This window comes from Lycium barbarum, chromosome 2 (genome assembly GCF_019175385.1).
Source record: "Lycium barbarum isolate Lr01 chromosome 2, ASM1917538v2, whole genome shotgun sequence".
NCBI lineage: Eukaryota > Viridiplantae > Streptophyta > Magnoliopsida > Solanales > Solanaceae > Lycium > Lycium barbarum.
In genome coordinates, this window is record NC_083338.1 from 3,479,451 (window position 1) to 3,501,321 (window position 21,871).

At 37.7% G+C, this 21,871-nt stretch overlaps 1 protein-coding gene and 1 pseudogene across 20 annotated transcripts; both read left to right on the forward strand.

The window, feature by feature from the left end:
• Positions 1-1,611: 1,611 nt before the first annotated feature.
• Positions 1,612-13,851, forward strand: LOC132625891 (probable CCR4-associated factor 1 homolog 9). 20 transcript variants are annotated; one of them, XM_060340507.1, is made up of 7 exons: positions 7,878-10,912; positions 10,994-11,054; positions 11,144-11,618; positions 11,853-12,164; positions 12,242-12,272; positions 13,082-13,221; positions 13,828-13,851. In XM_060340507.1, the coding sequence occupies exons 3-6, from the start codon at positions 11,516-11,518 to the stop codon at positions 13,083-13,085; spliced, it is 450 nt and encodes a 149-aa protein (XP_060196490.1). In that variant the 5' UTR covers positions 7,878-10,912; positions 10,994-11,054; positions 11,144-11,515; the 3' UTR covers positions 13,086-13,221; positions 13,828-13,851. The 20 variants fall into 20 exon arrangements, 17 of the variants coding, with proteins under 17 accessions (XP_060196475.1, XP_060196477.1, XP_060196476.1 ...); XM_060340506.1 differs by lacking the exon at positions 13,828-13,851 and adding an exon at positions 13,006-13,025 and having other exon boundaries at positions 13,097-13,197; XM_060340492.1 differs by lacking the exons at positions 7,878-10,912; positions 10,994-11,054; positions 12,242-12,272; positions 13,082-13,221; positions 13,828-13,851 and adding exons at positions 1,612-2,514; positions 7,794-7,842 and having other exon boundaries at positions 11,144-11,345; positions 11,427-11,618; positions 11,772-11,996.
• Positions 13,852-15,248: 1,397 nt separating this feature from the next.
• Positions 15,249-17,659, forward strand: LOC132624539 (probable CCR4-associated factor 1 homolog 11; annotated as a pseudogene).
• The last annotated feature ends 4,212 nt before the right edge of the window (positions 17,660-21,871 follow it).

Sequence of the window (21,871 nt, forward strand, 5' to 3'; positions counted from 1 at the left end):
AAAAAGGATGTGACATTTTTATAATAAGAAACAACTTAACTTAAAAATTTCTCTTTTACCCGAAATGATTCATAGTCACATAAATATATAAGATTTATTTTAGATACAAATTTTAAAAGTCTTTCTTTCTTTTCTTAAATTTTATGTCAAGTCAAATAGTGCACATAAATTACACGAAGGGAGTAGTTCATAAAAATGAAAAGGACAAACTAAGTTAACCAAAAAAAAAATAAAGGACAAACTAAGTTAACCAAAAATAGTAAAGCACAAACTAATGAGACATAACGTGCATGGTTAACGCACTTAAGTGTGAAAAGAAAAGAAAAACAAATCGAACAGAAAATTATTTAGACTCTTCAATAGGTACTAATAACATTTTAGCTTTCCACTCGGTGTTTCATACCTATATTAGGATCTCGACTAATTCAAATTCGTATTATGTAAAGCTAATTAAAGGGAAACTGTTTTTTTTTTTTTTTTAAATTGAATCTCATACCTCGAATTTGAGACCTATGAACCTGTTTGTCCATAAAAGTTGTTCATTCTTTTCCTGAATATTTTTTTACTTTATTTGAAAATCAGTGTTTGACCATAAAAATTACAAATTCAACTTGAAGTTGGATTGCGAATTTAAAAAGCAACTTATAACCTGTTTTGCAACTCCATCTTTATAATTTAAAATAAAATGATCATTTGTCTCCTTTGCAAAAAGCATAACCAAATACAACTCCATTTTCAACTCCAAATTTGAAAATTTCAAATAAAATGAAAAATTATTTGATTTCTATGGCCAAACGCCTACTTAATTAACGATCACAAGATTTTATCTATCGCAACACAAATTCAATAGGTAATACTCAATCCGTTCCAATTTAAGTGTCTTACTTCTCTTTTGGGTCTGTCCTAAAAAGAGAGTCCTTTTCTATATTTAGTAAGTGACAATTCAAACATATTACATGACAAGTTCATAACCACGAGATTCAAAAGACATTTTAGTACATTATACACATCTTTAATTTAGGACAGCTAAATTCAAAATCTCTTTACATTTATTAAACTCCGTGCCTAATTAAAAAGCCGGTCTGTGGCAGTCAAGAAGCTGCACTTGTCAAATTATGACACTTAGTGGTCGTTTGGTACGTAGACAAAATTATCCCAGGATTACAATCCTGGGGCTAATTTATCCCATCTCTTGAGACTAATTTATTCAATCTAGGAGATAAGATAAAATAATTTCAGAATTAATGGGATAAGATGAAATATTCATCCTTAAGTTTGGAATGCATTTTATACTTTATTTAGTACAAAATATAAATTTACCAAATATAGTATAAAATTAATTTCATAATTAGTGTCCCAGCTAATACAGTGTACCAAATAACCCCTTAAGTTAAAACGGAGAGAGTAGTTCATAAATAGGACAAACTAAAGCTTTAAAAAAAAAAAAGACGTGCATGATCAATAAAAGTCACTGTGAAAGCAACCGTTACAGTCCCCACTTTCCACAAAAAGCCATAATAGCTCACACTACTTTCACGTTTAACTGCCACGTGTCCCCACCCCACCCCCAAACCCACTAACGCCCTCTTCCTATATAAATACCCCAACACTCCCCTACCAAAACCCAAATCACCATCACCACCGTTAATCCCTAAAATAAACCTCAAATCTAATGACCACCATCACTCCACCGCCACCACAACCATTAAAAAAACCCATAGTTATCCGTTCCGTTTGGTCTAACAACCTCGAATCCGAATTCACCTTACTCCGTAACTTAATCGACCGTTATCCTTACGTATCTTTCGATACTGAATTCCCCGGATTAATTTTCTGTCTCGATAATAATAATAATAATAAAAAAAAACTTGTTCGTAACCCGATCGAGCATTACTACTTGCTTAAATGCAATGTGGATTCACTAAAGCTGATTCAAGTTGGGGTTACACTGACCGATGTTAACGGTAACTTACCTGACCTAGGTAGTGAATATGGTTTCATATGGGAATTTAATTTTCGTGATTTTGATGTTGCGCGTGACGATTACGCGACGGAATCTATTGAGTTGCTTCGTCAGTACGGGTTGGATTTTGGGAAATCGCGTGAATGTGGCGCTGACGTGGCGCGATTTGCTGAGTTAATGGTATCGTCTGGTCTGGTTTGTAATGTGGATATTAGTTATGTGACTTTTCATAGCCCTTATGATTTCGGGTACTTGATTAAGGCGCTTACGGGTAAGGAGTTACCGGGGGATTTGATGGAGTTTCTCGGGTTAATGAGGGTGTTTTTTGGGAAAAGAGTTTATGACGTGAAGCATCTAATGATGTTTTGTCAGAATCTATATGGTGGGTTGGATCGCGTTGCGGATACGCTTAATGTGAAAAGGTTGGTTGGGAATTGTCATCAGGCGGGGTCGGATAGCTTGCTAACTTGGCATGTGTTTCAGAAGCTGAAGAAGGTGTATTTCGCGGATAACGAGGAGCTGACGGAGAAGTATGCTGGTGTTCTTTATGGGTTAGAGGTTCTTTCTCCCTAGCTTCGAGATAGATTTAGAGTTTTGATTTCAGTTTTGTACAATCTTTTTGCTTAATTTGAAGGAATTTTTAGTTTGGTTAATTTTTGTGTCCTGGAATTTATATGCATTCGCTTTATATGTGTGCATAAATCACTAGAGAACATAAGTTTACCTGGTAAATCCAACTAATTCAACCTAGAAGTTTTTGTTTATTTTGATCAGTAAGGTAAAAATGGAAACCATATATGTTAAGTCCAGCCTGGAATTATGCATTTATAGTGTTAGACTAGTTCATTTAGTGATGCAAAGAGTGGGGTCATCAGATTTGTGAACTGTAGTCAGTCTACCTTTGTATTTGTGTTTACAACAACAACAACAACAACCCAGTGCAATCCCACATCGTGGGGTCTGGGGAGGGTAGAGTGTACGCAGACCTTTGTATTTGTGTTTCAATCATGGAATTGAAAATCAGAACATCCTTATGGTTTGGCTGAAAATCGAGGAGAATAAGCTGAACATTGAAAAGTTGGTGTTTATGTATTGATGGGTCAATGTTTTGCCTTATTCAAGATTAGAGTGTTCTGAATTGGTGAGGGAGTAGAAGGATGTGTATAATTTTGATAGTGATGGTCGGTGAATTGGTTACTATTGTCTTGAGATGAGCAGTTGAATACTAGATAAGAATACCATTAAATAGACTTTGTTGTGATGGTGGTTCAGAATTCACATCAGATATGGTCATGGAACTATAAATTATGGTAATTCATCTTGTACGTCCAATTTGTTTAATGGTTTATTTGCATCAACAAAAATTAGAGAACATTAGATGTTGATTAGGGCTTGAATTTGTGAAATTTAGTTTGTGTAGATTAACGTTTGGACTTTGTTCATGCTTAACCAAAGAAAATGGAGAGAATTAGCTGAGATTTGAAAGGTGATTGTTTAATGACGAGCTGTGTTGTTAGATTGTATTGTTTGAATCTTAATGGTTTGGAAGTATTAGTTGTGTAATCTTGACAATGATGGGTCGGTTACGGTGGTTTGTCTTTAAGTAAGCAATTGATTATGGATAAGCATCTCTTAAATAGAGTTTGTTGCGGAGTTGGTTCAAAATTAATATAAAAGGGCAGCCCGGTGCACTAAGCTCCCACTATGAGTGGGGTCTGGGGAAGGACCGGAACACAAAGGTCTTACCTTGCATTTCTGCAAGAGGCTATTTCCACGGCTTGAACCCATGACCTCCAGGTCACATGGCAATAATTTTACCAGTTACGCCAAGGCCCCCTTTAAAAGTTATTTAAAAGCATCATTTAAAATTGTTGATGTGGTTGAGCTGGTCAGAGGGAGTTTGGAAGTGAATTTATTTCTTTAATTTTGGATGGATCAGCGGTTGCATTTGTCAATATCAAATAATATCAATTACATGTTGACTTGGTTGATGGGTGTTTTTGGTGACGGCTTTGGGCCAACATAGCTTTCGAAACTCGGGATGATGGACTCACTCTTCTCCTTTTATCCACTTAAACACTGGATTTAATTTGCTTGACGTAGGACTCGAACTAGTAAATTAAAATATTAGTCGCTCAACATTTGTCAATTGCGCATGGTCATCTTTTCACGCTTTTGGAATCTAAACCTGGGGATGTAATGGTTTATTAGGCTGAAGCATTGAGGGACACGTGTGCATTAAAAGACTTGGTATATGAGATTTTGCCGTCTAAGAGTTAAGATGGAGTAGTCCGTAGGATTAACTCATATACTTAATTGTGTTTTGGTGATTATAGATGTATTTTGAAATTCTTCTTTTAATTATACACTAATACATAGTGTCTTTGCAATGTTTCAGTGGAAAATGTGAACTTGGAAGATTTTGCTTTGGTGTCATTTGAGACATAACATTAAAAGCTAGTCTATCCTCGCTAGCTGGTGGCAGTGTGTAACTAATAAGTTAGTCAACAATGCGTCTATATTGGGGTCGGCCATATGAATTCTCTATTTATTCCATTTTATTTGACGCTGTTTCGTTCCAATACGTATTAAAAAGGTTCAACACAATTTGTCTATTTTTGCGTTGACTATCAATCTACTGCAATCCTCGTACTTTATTTTAAGTTGTCAATTTTATTTAACTAAAATACTTCGTCTTTGTTTGAGATTTTCAAATGAAAGTTAGAGGGGTGATGGAAAAAAGAGCCATGTGAAGCAATAGACGAAATATTTTAGTTTCTTTTTGAAAATCTCAAACAAAGACGAAATCTCGAACTTTATTTTAAGTTGTCAGTTTTATCTACTTCTTCTCCACAATGCCCTACTGAGCATCTTTTTAACAACCCATCATCCCTGGATCCAGTGGAATCACTGATATCAATGTTTCCCTTCTTCGTTCTCATTTCTACTTCTCTGAGACTCTTGGATTGCCATTTGCTTTCTTCTACTGCCTTAGCAAAAGGATAGTTGGCTGCAGTGCGTCTTGAAGGAACTATTATACCCGGCTTTGGAGAGCATTTAATAAACCTTTCTATCTTAAATGCAATGTCACACCAACCAACATTCAAAGCTATTTCAGGGATAATAATGACAGATCTCCTATCTCCATTTCAGGATAAAATACTCATATTATCTCCCATGTTCGTTATATTTTCTGGTCAAAAAATGTTCTGAGCCCTGGTCTGAGGTTTTCCATGTTCTTACCGTGCTCTTCTGATCTTTCGAGGCCTCTTCAAGAACAAAGCAAGTCCATTCCATGATCTTGCTGATGATAGAAGATCTTCTCATCGTATTACGGCTTTTTTCCACCCATTCATACGAAATGGGACTTTCAGCAATCCATTTAGTAATGCCAAAGGATTTAAATCCAACATTGAAGTAAATCCTATGATCCCCCGTATCTTGCTAGCAAACACTAACTTAGCTGAAAAGGAAGAAAGAAATGGTTGTAAGCCTCTACAGAAGGGGGTGACTTAGGTTTGGAAGACAAAGAAAAGTTTTCCCGGCTGAAAGGCCACCGAAAAAGGTGTTCTACTCCCCTAAGAAGTAGGAGAGAAAAGGTTTTTGGGAAATGTGCCTGGGAGCATTTATAATCTCAAACAGACAATAGACGAAATATTTTGGGAAATATGCCTGAGATCATGTCTCTCCATCACTTAAAGCGGTTGAAAGATGCAAATGCAGAGTTATTACATCATGTGATGCAATACACTCCGATGCTTCCAATATTGAAGTTGCAAAAAGGCATCCCTCGCCTTAGCCCTTTTTTTGTTTTTGGAAAAGTTCATCCGTCACCTTAGTCTCAAGAACAAGCAACAATAACAACAACAACAACAAGCCCAGTAGAATCCCACCATGTGGGGTCTGGGGAGGGTAGAGTGTACGCAGACCTAACCCCTACCTTGAAAGGTAGGGCGGCTGTTTCCTAAAGACCCTCGGCTCAGTCTCAAGAACAAGCATTCTACATTATAATAAAGTTGCCTCAAGAAGCCCACTGAGGGACGAAGATGTACTTATCTAGCTTCAAACTTAAGTTAGACTACTTACATCAAGAAGTACTTCAATAATGCTGCGGACATCTCAGCGGTCAAAGCGACGGCGATCGGGTCAGTATTGTAAACAAAGGGAAGGATGGATTGTACAATTTTATTTGATTCAAATTACAATGGACAACTCATATTAACTAGATACTTTGTCACAACAGATGAAAACATATATACTAACCTCAACAAGGCATATAACTCACATGGTGAAAACATAAATGCATTTTGGCAAATAAAGAAAAGAGATAAACACAATAGCTGAAGCAAATACAATGAACTTTCAAGTAACTTCGAAAGCTAAATTTTCCAAAGGCATACTGCTATATATTTTCAAAAAACCAAAATGTGTTTGAAGAGCATAGTCATCCCAAATTCAAATAAAATACGAGGATTGTAGTAGATTGATAGTCAACCCAAAAATAGACAAATTATGTTGAACATTCTTAATACGTATTGGAACGACATAGGGTCAAATAAAATGGAATAAACAGAGTATTCATACAGGCGACCCAGTATAGACGCATTGTTGACTAATTTATTAATTACACATTGCCACCAACTAGCGAGGATAGACTAGCTTTTAATGTTATGTCTCAAATGACACCAAAGCAAAATCTTCCAAGTTCACATTCCCCGCTGAAACGTTGCAAAGACACTATGTATCAGTGTATAATCAAAAGAAGAATTTCAAAATACATTTATAATCACCAAAACACAATTAAGTATATGAGTCAATCCGACAAACTGCTCCATCTTAACTCCTAGACGGAAAAATCTCATATACCAAGTCCGTTAACACACATGTGCCCTTTAATGCTTTTACCTAATAAACCATTACATCTCCAGGTTTAGATTCCAAAAGCGTGATAAAAGATGACTATGCTTTGGTGTCGTTTGAGAAAGAATTTTAGAAGCTAGCGAGGATAGGCTAGCTTTTATGTTCTTTTGTCAACTGACACCAAAGCAAAATCTTCAACACTATGTATTAGTGTATAATTAAAAGAAGAATTTCAAAATACATTTATAATCACCAAAACACAATCAAGTATATGATTCAATCTGACAAACTACTCCATCTTAACTCCTAGACGGAAAAATCTCATATACCAAGTCCGTTAACACTCACGTGCCCTTTAATGCTTTTACTTAATAAACCATTACATCTTCAGGTTTAGATTCCAAAAGCGTGATAAAAGATGACTATGCTTTGGTGTCATTTGAGAAAGAATTTTAGAGGCTAGCGAGGATAGGCTAGCTTTTATGTTCTTTGTCAAATGACACCGAAGCAAAATCTTCCAAGTCAATTGGCAAAGGTTGGGGAACTTGTGTTTTAATTCACTAGTTTAAGTACTGTGTCAAGCGAACTAAGTCCGATATTTAAGTGGAGAAAAGTAGAGGAGTGAGCCCATCATCCCTGAGTTTCATAAGCTACGTTGGCCCAAAGGGTTGGCCTTAGACCGATTTCTCAGTCACCTAAAAAAAGATGACTATAATAACTTATCCGTTACAAAAAAAAAAATTCATCAACCAAGTCAACATGTAACTGACTAGCATCGTCAATTATTTGATATTGACAAATGCAACCTCATTTGTCCACAATTAAAGAAATTCATTCACTTCCAAACTCCCTCTACTACTTTTTTGCATAAGCGTTATGTGGTGAGATCTTGATTTGGAGCCAAAATAGAATGGAATGGTTAAAGTGGACTCACAGTAATTGTTGATTTGTAACAAAAATACCATTGCAGGAAATTACCAAAGGCTATTAAGAATGGAAAGGAACAAGGGATAGCAAATGTGAGTATAAAGTTTTGACCTCTGGCTATTGCTTTTGCATTAGAGTTATGTGGTGGATTCTTGGATATGAAGCACAGTAGAAATTTCTTTCAGATTTTTCTTGTTTTAGGTACCCAAAAGAGCCTTATTTGTTTTGCCATCTGAAAACACCAAGAATTTCCCATTCTAGTTGAAGTTGAACTGCCACATTGCTCATACATAGAACATTTGTTTGGGTTTTCAAAAGAAGATTTCTGAAATAGAAAACCTACTTGAATCTATTTATTACTTTATCAATCCTTACAAAAATAGAACCTTCTTGAAATCTGTTTAAAAAATTACTAATATATTCTTTATAATGTCACCTTAATTTGGAAACTTAAGTATGATTTTTAGCGACCATTTCTTAAGGACATGAATCCAGTCAGTATAAATATGCTTATAGTGACCAACTTTTCTCCGGTCGTTAAATCAATTTTTTGCTCAACATTTTTTTTTTTTTGAAATTGGTAACTGTATGTCTGTATCTATATTTCATCATGAGCAAAACAGTACATGGGTTGTACTGAACCATATTTACTGCGGTAATTTATTCACTGATGTCCTACTCCTATATTGAATCTAATACATCAATGATTGAGACTGTGTCATTGGAATGACCTGATTACACCAAAAACATAATAACAAAATACAATTCAGCTTGATTTTCTGCATACTATTTTCTACATTCTCAAAACATCTAGAGTTCCTTTCCTTCCAAATTGTCCACCAAATGCTTGCAGGGACAATTCTCCATCTACCTCTATTCTTTGCCTGCACCCCTGCTTCCTCCCAGCTATGAAGTGCCTCTGTAATCTTTGCAGGCATATTCCAAGAAATATCTTTAAGATTTAAGAATAATCTCCATAGTTATCCTGTAACCTTGCAATGTAGAAATAGACGGTTAACTATCTCTGCATTATCGCCACAAAAGAAGCACCTGGAACATAGTGGTAACCCTCTCCTCATCAAACTGTCTTGTGTCAACACTGCTTCCTTAGCTAGTAACCATACAAAGCATGCTACTTTGTGTGGAATTTTGTTTTCCAGATTTGTTTCCCAGGCCAGTTGTTTAGTTGTTGGTTGGACTGGTTCATCCATCTGTAAGCTCTGTTTACCTTGAAGATGCCCACTCTATTGTCCTGCCACCATAGCACATCATTCCCTGCCTTCACTCCACTGAAATGTTCTATTGTACTAAAAATTTTAGCCACCCTTGGAATATCCCAGTCATTTAAGTGTCTTCTGAAATTGAATCTATCTTTGAGGAGTCCAATGATCTGCTATACTCCTTTGCTGGTGCAATACTAGATTATGTATATATGGGAAGAGTGATTCCATGCTGCCTGCCTCATGCCATACATCCTTCCAGAAATCAGTCTTTGCCCCATTGCCCACTTTGATCTTGGTATTAAGCTTGAATTCATTCCACAATGCTCTAATGGATCTCCATAAACTTACTCCATATGGTGTAGTAACCACTTTAGTTATCCAATTATCTTCCTCTTGATACTTAGCTCTGATGACCTTCCCCCACAAAAGTTGATTTTCATTCTCATTGTTGTACTTCCATAACCATTTCATTCTGAGTGCTTTACTATGAATTTCTAGATTCTTGATCCCCAAACCTCCATATTTCTTCCCTGCCAACAGAGCTTTCCACTTTACGAGATGGTATCCTTTCCTTTCTTTGTTCCCTTGCCACAGAAAGTTCCTCCTAATTTTATCCAGCCTTTTGATAATCTCTGTTGAAACAGGAAACAGAGACATCATGTATGTTGGCATAGCATCAAGAACAGAGTTAATGAGTGTCAATTTGCCACCTAAAGATAGATATTGAGTCTTCCATCGTGCCAATTTTTTCTCACATTTCTCAATCACATTGTTCCAAATTTCTATGGATTTAGACTTGGCTCCCAAAGTCATACCCATATAAGTAGTTGGTAGAGTACCAACTTCACCACCTAAGATAGCATTCAACAAACCCATGTTTGGGACTTTCATTAGTGGGATATAAGAAACTTTTTCTCCAATTGATATGCAAGCCAGAGTCATACCCATATAAGTAGTTGGTAGAGTACCAACTTCACCACCTAAGATAGCATTCAACAAACCCATGTTTGGGACTTTCATTAATGGGATATAAGAAACTTTTTCTCCAATTGATATGCAAGCCAGAGAAACCTTCAAATAGAACCAAAATTACCCTAAGCAATTTAAGTTGTTCTTCTTCTGTATCACAAAATATGAGTGTATCATCTGCATATTGAAGGTGAGTTATCTCCAGATATTCTCTACCAGCTCTTGCAACATCAAAACCTCTTATCCATCCATTGCCTTCCTTTGATGAAGGCCATTTGTTGGGAATCTACCAGTTTCGCCATCACTCCTTTTGCTCAACATTTATGACGAGATAATATCCCGTCCTTAAAAGTTATAATAACCGGTTGCTAAATTTAATTTATCAATAAAAAGAGGCGCTACTTTTCCCTCATTTTCTTTTCCCCCAACCCACCCCCCCACCCCCATCCAAAAGAAACCTTAAGCTTCGATAAAAACGCACACCTAGTTTAAAAGAACTACTCGTCTGCTCCGTCCCAGCATGTTCATCTGTAACTGTTATCAAAAGTAAATTTCCAGGAGAAAAGAATCACCTCTGTGGAGAAAAGAATCACCTCTGTCGGTATCAATTGTTCATATTGGAGCTTCTTCTCAAGATAAGGTTCAAAATTACCACTTTAATTTTGGTTTAAGTTAACAGGGTTATGATCGCACTTGTAAGTATATGGATGTTGGTGTTGCTTTGGTAATGGTTGATGTTCAAGAATTCACGTCATTATCGATTTCAATTTTCCTAATATGGATTTAAGAATTTTTATATTTTCTTAATTTGAGCTTAAGAAACAAAATTGTGTGGCATGGTCGATTTCAATATGCAATTGCCATATCATCATCTTTATCTATTCCACTGCTTTCGATTTGTGTTCTTCTCTTGCTTTCTCTTTGAAAATGACCAGGAGGAAGGCCATCCCAGAAAAAAACAAGAAAAAAGGTTAACACTCTTCCTCTCTTTAAGAAATAACAATTGCAGAATAATTTCCTGTTCCCAAACTAATTTGAGTAGAAATTGCAGTTATCGTCTTTATCAACATTGGAGTCATCATTCGATTCTCTTAATGTGAAGAAATTTTATGGTATACATGCTTCTTGTCTTTGATAGTTTCTTCTTCATTTGAATTTATCCCTTTTCACTTTATAAATCGTTAATTTGTCTATTTTGCAGCCGCTTTTGCTGTTTATCTTCTTTTATCATCAGACATTAGCTCAGTTTGATGAAGGCCGTGCGAAGGGTCTTCTGTAGAATAACCTAGGAATATATGGTAATTGCCGTGTCCTTTTTGATTCGTTCGAGATACCTAGGAAGTCTGTACCAGAAACAATTCGGCATGATAGAACAGAGTCCATTGATGTATGTTTTGCTAAAGGTTTGCGGCTTTTGGAATTCTATGTGGTTTTGGTGATCCACACTATCAATTGATTGTTATAGACCTTCTCCGTTAGTATAGATTTTGTTGAAGAAATGGAGTTGAATATGCCCAAGAAGGACAAGATATAGCCTGGTCTGAGGCATACAATTTCTCAATTTAGTGGAGAGATGCCGATGCCAGCTGAAACAGATTTTGCTGATGTGGTTGATGATGCATTTGACAATTGTGAAGCCTGGCTGATGGATCATGATGACGGAATACGTTTGTCAGGTCAGGGCTCTCACTATGTTGATCAAATTTCCTCAAACCAACAGGAGGTGGCAAACACACTTGTTTTTTGTCACCTTCAAGACTAATTTGGAATTGAGGCCCTTGAAAAGAGAAAAAATGAAATTTGGTTTCTCTCTGTGCTTTGTCCCTCAGGACTGTGAACCATTTACTTTTCCGATGCTGAGAATGATGACAGATCTGAGAGAGTTGATGATTACTTGTTTTGAAGTTTAGGATTTCCTTCAAAGCACAAGATAAGCTTCCGCAGGAATACCAGGAGGAATTTTAACTTTTCCAGTCCTCCTCTCTTGCCAGTCATTGAAGAAATCTATAGCCGTTTGAAGCTTCTTTGGTGTTTAATATCTCATGAACATTCTCAGTCTCAGAGGAGCCTTGATATGAAGATGAGTAAAGACCAAGAAAACAAAGAGCCGAATCTGAAATTGTTTTCACGAAAGCTTTGGACATTGATCTATCGCATCGCTTTGCTCCTCCAAAGAATCCCAAGTTACTACTCCTTCCAGCAAATAGAACACCGTGTAACAGGTTACTTCCAGAAGATTGTCATTACTTGCTGACTACCTTAAAAAAATATTCTGATTGCCTGTATTCTCTTGCCTTAGTGGTCTGTAAGGAGAGGAAAACAAATGCCAGGTGAGATAGCTTTTATGGCCGTCTGCTAGAACTTTGTACTTTTTTAATTAAGTAAAGCATTTATGGGTGCTAGATTCTGTTTTGGCGAGTTATTTCAAACTGCACAAATGTTGAATTTTGATTAAAATACATTTTTGCTAGGTCTTCTTGTCTACTAGAACAGTGGCATAGATGTGGCTTAGCAAAGCTAACAATTCTTTAAGTGCTTTAAATGATTTTACGCTGCTGCTTTTGAGTTGGATCTAGAAGAGTGTTTGCTAAGATATCTTTTCTAAACCCTACTTCCCTATATCATTGTTGTCAAGGCGCACTTAAGCCCTGAAGCGAGGTGCAAAACATGTTGAGCGTTTTGCCTCGCTTGGCAAGCGCTTCAATGTCGACATTAGGGCTCTGAGACATACTTTTCCTTGTTAATGAGCATAATCCTAAAGAGGTGACACTAAACCATTGATATTTCACTTTATTGTATTGTTTTATTCAATTTCTTTGTCCATATATTTATTATTCATGCTTATAATTATAGTCTTGCACTAGACATGCATATTGTATTTTTTTCTCCATTTGCACCTATCATCGTTAAAGCCCACACTTTATTTGCGCTTTTCGCCTTCAATTACACTGCCTTATATACGAATGCTCTCTACTAGCTTCTAGACTATTTCATAGGTTTTGTGTTCTACTACATATAATAGTAGCGTACTTCCGATGCTGTATATTTAATAGTTTTCTTCAGAAATAGGAATGTTAGATATGATGACAGATGAAGCTATTGTTATTATTTGACTTGACTTGCATGGCCTTTTGGTTAGATGAAGCCTGTTATCAAAGTGAAGATTTTGGAGGTATGCCATCTTGGGATGATGATGGTTGAGTTCCTGGGACTTTACATGATGCGAATGCATTTAGTGATGTTGAGAAGTCAAGTACACTTGTCTCTCAACCTCACCAGGTCTGTTCTGTGCTCAAATCTCGACTATTTATGCTTTTGGTTCTGCAATCTATTTGGTCTGGTACTATTGATAACAAGAGGGTGTTTGGATTGGCTTAACTGCTTTTTGGCTTTTAAGCTCTTTTCTACTTTTTATGGTGTTTGGGAAAGATAAAAAGTGCTTTTAAGAACTTACTTTTCTGTCAAAAAAGTATAAAAATAAGCTAAAAGCCAAATGTTGGGCATTCCCAACTTATGGCTTTTAGCTTTTATCTTATAAGCTATTTTTAAAAAGCAAATCCAAAACACCCTTTTAAGTCATTATTTCTGTTGAAAATAAATAATACCTCGTTGAGAACTTTTGTGGAACTGATGAGTATTAGTTTCTTTATTCTTTTGGCTGAAAATGGAATAAACGGAACTTCGAATCATGTTCTCTGTCACTTAATCTGTGGGAAGAAAAGTGTCAAATGTTCATGTTGCTTGCTTGGTGGAAACTTAAACCCCACAGAAAAAGATTCTTCTTTGAACAGTAGTTATGAGAAAACAAGTTTGTTTCTCTGTAGAATCTGCTAGATGAAGAGGTTTTTTTGAAGCAAACTGAAACCTTGAAGTCTGAATTAACAGGGTACACAAGATTGAAGTCCAGTATGATAAAACATCCAAACAAGTATATGTTCAAGTGCTTAAGGGAACACTTTGGGACCAATTGAATCAAACATTAGTGAAGGTAAGTTCAAACTTTTTACTTCGAGGAAGTATGGTCTGGATGGTTGTAGATTTATGCATTTTCCCCATCTAGAAATTCCACTAATATACGACATAATTAGAATTGACTTCTTATCACCATGGCCAGTGATGGTGCCACATCAAATAAGGACAGATTATTATTTAGGCTCCGCTTTTTACCATAGATTTTGGTTCCAAAATTTGAAATAATACGTGGAGATTATTTCAAATAACCGTTTGTTTATCAAATTGGCCTACTATTTCAACTTCAGATTTGAAGTTTGAAAAATATGTTTTAGGAGTTTTTCAAGTTTTCACTCACAAAACTTCAACTTTATTTCCATGTCCAAACACGACTTCAACTTCCAAATATCCTTTTTCAACTTCAACATGCTACTTATTTTCAAATCTCAACCAAATCTTGTTCAAATGCTTACTTACTGTTTACCAGGTAACATACAGGTCAAACATTTTACATTTTTACTCTTCTTAAATAATAGCTAGTGAAAAAAGTTGTAATGAGATGAGTATATGATTCATCTTTTTTCTGTAGTATAATATATTTGACAAGTGGGTATTCGTTTATCTTAGTTGGATTTGTAATTTGAAGTTAAAGGATATCTTTTTTTGAAATTGTAATTTGAAACTAAAGGATTACAACTATCTCAAATCGGATATGTATCTTTTTGTTGGTTGGTTATGTGACTATTCCAGTTCTCTTAAAACAAAGAGTGCAGTATTTTATTCATTATGAACTTCTTTTATGCATTATGATTTTATTTGAGAAGTTACTCCTTTTGTCCCGTTTTGTTGTTGTAATAATCGAGACGCTAAAACATAAGATATTGGTTTGACTTGTTAATATTTTCAACTATATAATAAATGAAGGTTTGTAGTATGATGAAGGGTAAAACCGTAAATACAAGCTTTAAAGGGCTGTACTTCGCGTGTCGTCCCCCCATCTTCAGTGCTAAACACGTGTCCTATTTTTCTTTCTTCATTATTTTTTCCGCTTTCTCTTTGTTCTTGGCTTGTTTGGTACTCCCTCCGATTCAAAATAAGTGTCCACTTAGCCTTTCTCACACCCTTAACAAAACACTAACTCCTAGAAGAAAAAAGATATTTTGACTAAACTACCCTTAATTAATAAGACTCGCTTATTTATTGCCTTGAGTAAATAGAGGTAAATCTGAAAAAATAAAGTTAAATTTCTTCTTGGTTTTATAAGTGAATACTTATTTTGAATCAAAATAAAAAGACTAAGTGGACACTTTTGAACCGGAGCGAATATTTATTTCCTTCCATCACTTAAGTGTTTAATGAGGTAATTTATTTAAAATTAAAATTTTATGAAGGATTTTGAGATTTTAACTTTTTAAGGTTTGGAATTTGGATTTTAAGAAATTAATCAAACTCTCATTTCAGAGATGACCAGAAATTGGAAGATTTGGAGGTGATGTTCGGAGGTGATGTTCCTCCGAAGAGGAAATCTCAATGCTGGTCCGAGTGAGCGCTGGTGGGGGAAGCATGGAGAGTAAACTATATTTTCCAGAAGAAGAATCACAAAGTATCAAGGTGATCTTTCTCCATGCTTTCCTTTTTGATCCTGTGTTTTCTAGAATTATTCTTTTCATTCTTCGCATTTCTCCAAAAAGATGAAATTTCTCTTTTATTTTTCCATCTGGCCTCTTTGTATAATGGTATTTGTTTCATTTTTTGTTTTCCCCTACTGGAAATAGATCCTATGGAATCATTTTATTTAAATTTTGGATTTGAAAAAATTAGGTTTCTCAGTCTAGGTATTCTCGAAATCCGTCAAAGCAGAGAAGGCGATATACAGATTCTTAATCAGTCTCCAACATCTATTTTCCTCCTAGGGTAAGTTCTTAATGTTTTTGTTCTTGTTCTTGATTATTGGGAAAGATCTACTTATACTATTGTGTCATTGCGTCTTTGTCTTTTATATTCGTTCTTCTAGAATTTTCTATACAGATTCTCAGTTAGTCTCCCCTCTCTGCTCTTCTTTTTCAAGCAGCACCGTCAAGAAATTAATAGAAGATACAAAGAGAGTTCTAACAGAGAGCTAATTACGCTCTCGGGTGAGGTTAGTCTGTTTTTCATTTTCTTTTATTTTTCCTTTTTGGTTTTACCGTTGTAGGGTGTATTTTTTATTTTTATTTTTTTGTTGGTTTTCTATCTGATTGTTTGATCTCTTTTAATTCTTCCTGCTTTTTTTGGCATATGGGTTATAATAATGCTGCATGTATTCACTTTTGGATTTCGAATTCTTATGTTGTTGTGTTTGCCTTCTTCTGATTTCCATACCTATGCTATCTCCACGAGTATCTGTTTCCTTGATTTTCTTTCAAAACTCTCTCAATCTTTACCTTTTTAGAGGTTCCTTTCTCAAAAGAATTCCTTATAAGAGTGCTTTCTATATGCGAAGCAAATTCAAATTAGTCTAGACCACAATACGAATGTCAAACACCAAATAAAAACACAAAAAGACACTAGGGTAATAACCATACATCATAAAAATAAAAATGAAACAAACAAACTATAACGTGCATTGTCAATTATGTGTGAAATAATTTATTTTTAAATGTAATCTAAAAGGAAATCTCAAGTACTCCGACGTTATCTACCCACTTTCCCCAGATTCAAATAATTTTTAACTTCCATGTCCTCACACCCTGTTAAATCCCCTCTTCCTGTATAAATAGGCCTCCACCTTTTCGAGCCCTACGAACAGCTCTCCAAAAACCGAAATCACCATCACTGTATCCTTAGGATCACCTCGATCTCATGTCAACCTCCGCCACCATCAACCCACCACCACCACCTCCGTCCTCCGCGGTGGCACCAGTGAAAAAAACTGTTGTGATTCGCTCTGTTTGGGCTAACAACCTCGAATCTGATTCTCCTTGATCCGTAGCCTACTCGTCCGTTTTCCTTACGTTTCTATGGATACTGAGTTCCCTGGTTTCATTTTCTGGCAGGATTTATGTGCTCGAAACCCGATTGGTCTCTACAACACACTGAAATCCAATGTCGACGTGCTTAAGCTCGAAACCCGATTGGTCTCTCACTGATGCTACCGGTAACCTGCCGGACCTTGGTTGTGGGTATGGATTTATCTGGGAGTTTAACTTTCACGATTTTGATGTGGCGCGTGATAAGCACGCATCCGATTCGATTGAGCTGCTTCGTCAGCACGGGTTGGACTGTGATAAGACGCGTGACCGTGGTGCTGACACCACCCGGTTTGCTCAGTTGATGATGTCAGTTGGGTTGGTGTGCAACGATGCTATTTCATACGTCACTTTCCATAGCGTTTATGATTTTGGCTACCTGATCAAGGCCCTTACAGGTCGTAAACTGCCAGGAGAATTGACGGAGTTTAGCGGGTTGTTGAGGGTATTTTTTGGTAAAAGGGTTTATGACGTGAACCATTTAATGATGTTTTGTCAAAACCTTTATGGTGGATTGGATCGGGTTGCAGATACTCTTATGTCATCAGGCTGGCTCGGATAGCTTGCTGACTTGGCATGTGTTTAAGAAACTGAGGAAGGTGTACTTTGCGGACAATGAGGAGCTGATCGAGAAGTTTGCTGGTGTTCTCTATGGGTTAGAGGGTTTTTCTCCCTACCTTCCCATATATGTAGAGTTTTAATTTCATAATTTTTGTACAATCCTTTTTCTTAATTTGAAGAGGTTTTAGTTTGGTTAATTTTGTGTCCCCGTAATTAATATGCATTCCCTTTATATGTGTGTCCATAAATCACTCCAGATCATTTATATAGAGTATAGACAACCTAGAAGGTGTTGTTTATTTGGATCAGTAAGGTAAATTGGGAAACCTTATATGTTAAGTCCAGACCAGAATTATGCATCTGTTAGTCCTACACTAGTTCATTCAGTGATACAAAGAGTGGGATCATCAGATTTGTGAAATTCAGTCTGTCTATCCTTTGAATTTGTGTTTCAATCATAGAATTGAAAATCAGAACATCCTTATGGTTTGGCTGAAAATCGAGGAGAATTAGCTAAATCTCGAAAAGTGGGTGTTTCTGTATTGATGGGTCAATGTTTTGCGTTATTCAAGATTGGAGTGTTCTGAATTGGTGAGGGAGTAGAAGGATGTATATAATTTTGATAGTGATGGTCGGTGAATCAGTTACTATTGTCTTGAGATGAGAAGTTGAATACTAGATAAGAATATCATTAAATAGACTTTGTTGTGATGGTAGTTCAAAATTCACATTAAATATGGTCATACAACTATAAATTATGGTAATTCACCTTGTACGTCCAATTTGTTTAATGGTTTATTTGCATCAACAAAAATTAGAGAACATTAGATGTTGATTAGGGCCTGAATTTGTGAAATTTAGTTTGTGTAGATAGTATTTGGACTTAATGTTCATGCTTAAACAAATAAAATGGAGAGAATTAGCTGAGATATGAAAGGTGGTTGTTCAATGACGAGCTGTGTTGTTAGATTGGATTGTTTGTATCTTGATGGTTTGGAAGTATTAGCTGTGTAATCTTGACAATGGTGGGTCGGTTATGGTGGTTTGTTTTTAAGTAAGCAATTGATTATGGATAAGCATCTCTTAAATATAGTTTGTTGCAGAGGTGGTTCAAAATATGTTTAAAAGGGCAGCCCGGTGCACTAAGCTCCCGCTATGTACGGGGTTCGGGGAAGGGCTGGACCACAAAGGTCTATTGTATGCAGCCTTACCTTGCATTTTTGCAAGAGGCTGTTTACACGGCTTGAACTCTGGACCTCCAAGTCACATGGCAACAACTTTACCGGTTACGCCAAGGCTCCCCTTCAAAATTTATTTAAAAGCATCATTTAAAATTGTGATGTGGTTGAGCTGGTCAGAGGGAGTTTGGAAGTGAATTTATTTCTTTAATTTTGGATGGATCAGCGGTTGCATTTGTCAATATCAGATAATATTAATTACATGTTGAGTTGGTTGATGAGTGATTTTTGTGACGGATGAGTTTTTGTAGTCATCTTTGTTTTGGTGACCAGGAAATCGTTCCGAAGTCAACTCTTTGGGCCAACATAGCTTTCGTAACTTGGGGATGATGGGCTCACTCTTCTACTTTTATCCACTTAAATACTGGACTTAGTTTGCTTGACGTAGGATTGGAACTAGTGAATTAAACTACAAGTCTCCCAACCTTTGCCAATTGAGCATAGTCATGTTTTATCACGCTTTTGAAATCTAAACCTGGGGATGTAATTCTTTTTTAGGCTGAATCATTGAGGGACACGTGTGCATTAAATGACTTGTTATATGAGATTTTGCCGTCTATGAGTTAATGGAGTAGTCGTCGGATTGACTCATATACTTAATTGTGTTTTGGTGATTATAGATGTATTTTGCAATTCTTCTTTTAATTATACACTAATACATAATGTCTTTGCAACGTTTCAGTGGAGAATATGAACTTGGAAGATTTCGCCATGGTGTCATTTGAGACATAACATTAAAAGCTAGTCTATCCTCGCTAGCTGGTGGCAGTGTGTAATTAATAAGTTAGTCAATAATGCGTGTCACGGGCCTAAAATCTAAGGCGTCGTGGGGCAGCCTTGATGGTTTCAACTACCACTCAATGCTTCAGCCCAACTCTCAGTCACTGGCGGAAAACAGTGAATACTACTAAGGCACAACACACACAAGAACTGAAAGTAAGAGGAACACGGTTTTGGGAGGCAAGTGCCCTTTTTGATATATGCTCAAAATGTATCTTTACAAGTATACAAGGGTGAATTGAATGAATGATTTTGCCCTCAAGGCTTACACTATTTATAGATGGAAAATATGCCCTAGGCTGGACAGTGGGCCCTAGGCATGTGGTTGTCTTTGCTGAACAGCTTGTGGTCATGGACCACAGGCTGGCAGATGTAGTGCTTGGCTTAGCTGGCTCGTGGCCCACGAGCAGACAGGCGCGCGGCTGGTCTCCCACTCTTGTCTGGCAAGCTGGCTGGCAGATTTAGTGCTTGCCTTAGCTGGCTAGTGGCCCAAGAATGAACCGCCTATAGTAATTGGCAAGGCCAAGAAAGGACCGAAGCTCGGTTACTTTGGTCGGGGCCTCTCAACCTTGAATAGCACTAGCTAGCTACGGGCCCAAGAATGAACCGCCTATAGTAATTGACGCTGTCCCATGGTCTCTCAGCTACGGGCAATGGCTCCAGTAGGCCCCCAGGTGCCTTGTTCTCTACCTTGTCTTGTTGGCACACAAGACATGTGCGGACATAGACCTCAATGTCGTCCCGCATGCGTGGCCAGTAATATGATGACTCTAGCAACGCCATGGTTCGTTTTTGCCCTGGATGGCCTGCCCAGGCCGTGTCATGCCCCTTCTTGATCAAGGTGCGCCTCAGATTGCCCCATCTTGGCACATAAATGCGCCTGCCTGTGGTGTAGAGAACACCGTCATCTACCCAAAATTTCTTCGTCTTGCCTTGACTGGCTAAGGCAAGAAGTTGCTGTGCCACTGGGTCGTGCTGCATGCCCTGCTTGATGGCATCGATAATGTCACTGCTGGCCGTGCTGACCATAGCTGCCAGTACTGCCTTGCGACTCAACGCATCGGCCACAACATTGGCCTTCCCTGGCTTATACTCTAGGGTGTAATCAAATTCGGCCAGAAAGTCTTGCCACCGAGCTTGCTTAGGTGACAGCTTCTTTTGAGACTGGAAATAACTTGTCGCCACGTTATCCGTTTTGACAGTAAAGTGTGCCCCCAGCAAGTAATGACGCCAAGTCCTTAGACAGTGGACTACGACCGTCATCTCCTTCTCTTGGACAGTGTATCTCCGCTCCGTCTCGTTCAACTCCCGGCTTTCAAAGGCTATGGGGTGTCCCTCTTGCATAAGGACACCGCCAATGGCAAAATCTGACGCATCAGTATGGACTTCAAACACCTTGGTAAAGTCAGGTAGAGCCAAGACAGGCTCCTTCACAATTGCTTCTTTGAGGCCGTCAAATGCCTCTTGACACAAAGGGGTCCACTTCCACTCACGACTTTTCTTCAATAAGTCGGTCAGTGGTGCTGCGATGGCTGAATAACCAAGAATGAACCGCCTATAGTAATTGGCAAGGCCAAGAAAGGACCGAAGCTCGGTTACTTTGGTCGGGACCTCCCAATCTTGAATAGCACTAACCTTGTCGCTATCCATTCGGATTTCTCCTTGGCTGATTGTATGCCCAAGGAATTGCACTTGGGGCTGGGCAAAAGTGCATTTCTCCCGCTTGACGCACAGGTCGTTCTCCCTCAACACTTGGAAAACCCTGTGGAGATGCTCCATGTGCTCCTCTAGGCTGTTGCTATATACCACGATGTCATCGAGGTAAATCACAACAAACTGATCCAAAAATGGGTGAAAACGTTTGTTCATCAGTGTGCAAAAAGTAGCAGGGGCATTGGTCAAGCCGAATGGCATGACTAGCCACTCAAACGCCCCATATCGAGTCACACGGGTAGTCTTCGACTCGTCGCCCTCGGCGATGCGCACTTGATAGGATCCTTTCCTCAGGTCCATCTTGGTGAACACCTTGGCTTGTCCTAACCGATCAAACAAATCGGCAATTAAAGGAATGGGGTACTTGTTTTTCACTGTGACCTTATTAAGGGCACGATAATCAATGCATAGCCTCAGCGTTCCCTCTTTCTTCTTTTGGAACAACACAGGTGCTCCAAACGGTGCTTTAGATGGGCGGATGTGCCCAGCTTCAAGCAATTCTTTGAGCTGCTTCCTCAGCTCTTCAAGTTCTGGTGGTGCCATGCGATAAGGGGACATGGCAGGTGGCTTGGCTCCTGGAACCAGCTCGATCTGATGGTCAACCTCCCTACGTGGAGGTAACCGTTTGGGTAACTCATCGGGCATCACGTCCCTGTTCTCCTCAAGGACTTGCTGCAC

Excerpts from the sequence above, each read along its gene's own strand:
- LOC132625891 (XM_060340490.1), top strand. The coding sequence starts at position 1,673 with ATGACCACCATCACTCCACCGCCACCACAACCATTAAAAAAACCCATA. Across the intron at positions 2,515-7,793 it reads TATGCTGGTGTTCTTTATGG|GAAATTACCAAAGGCTATTA; the intron begins GTTAGAGGTTCT and ends ATACCATTGCAG. Across the intron at positions 7,843-10,500 it reads AGGAACAAGGGATAGCAAAT|GAGAAAAGAATCACCTCTGT; the intron begins GTGAGTATAAAG and ends GTAAATTTCCAG.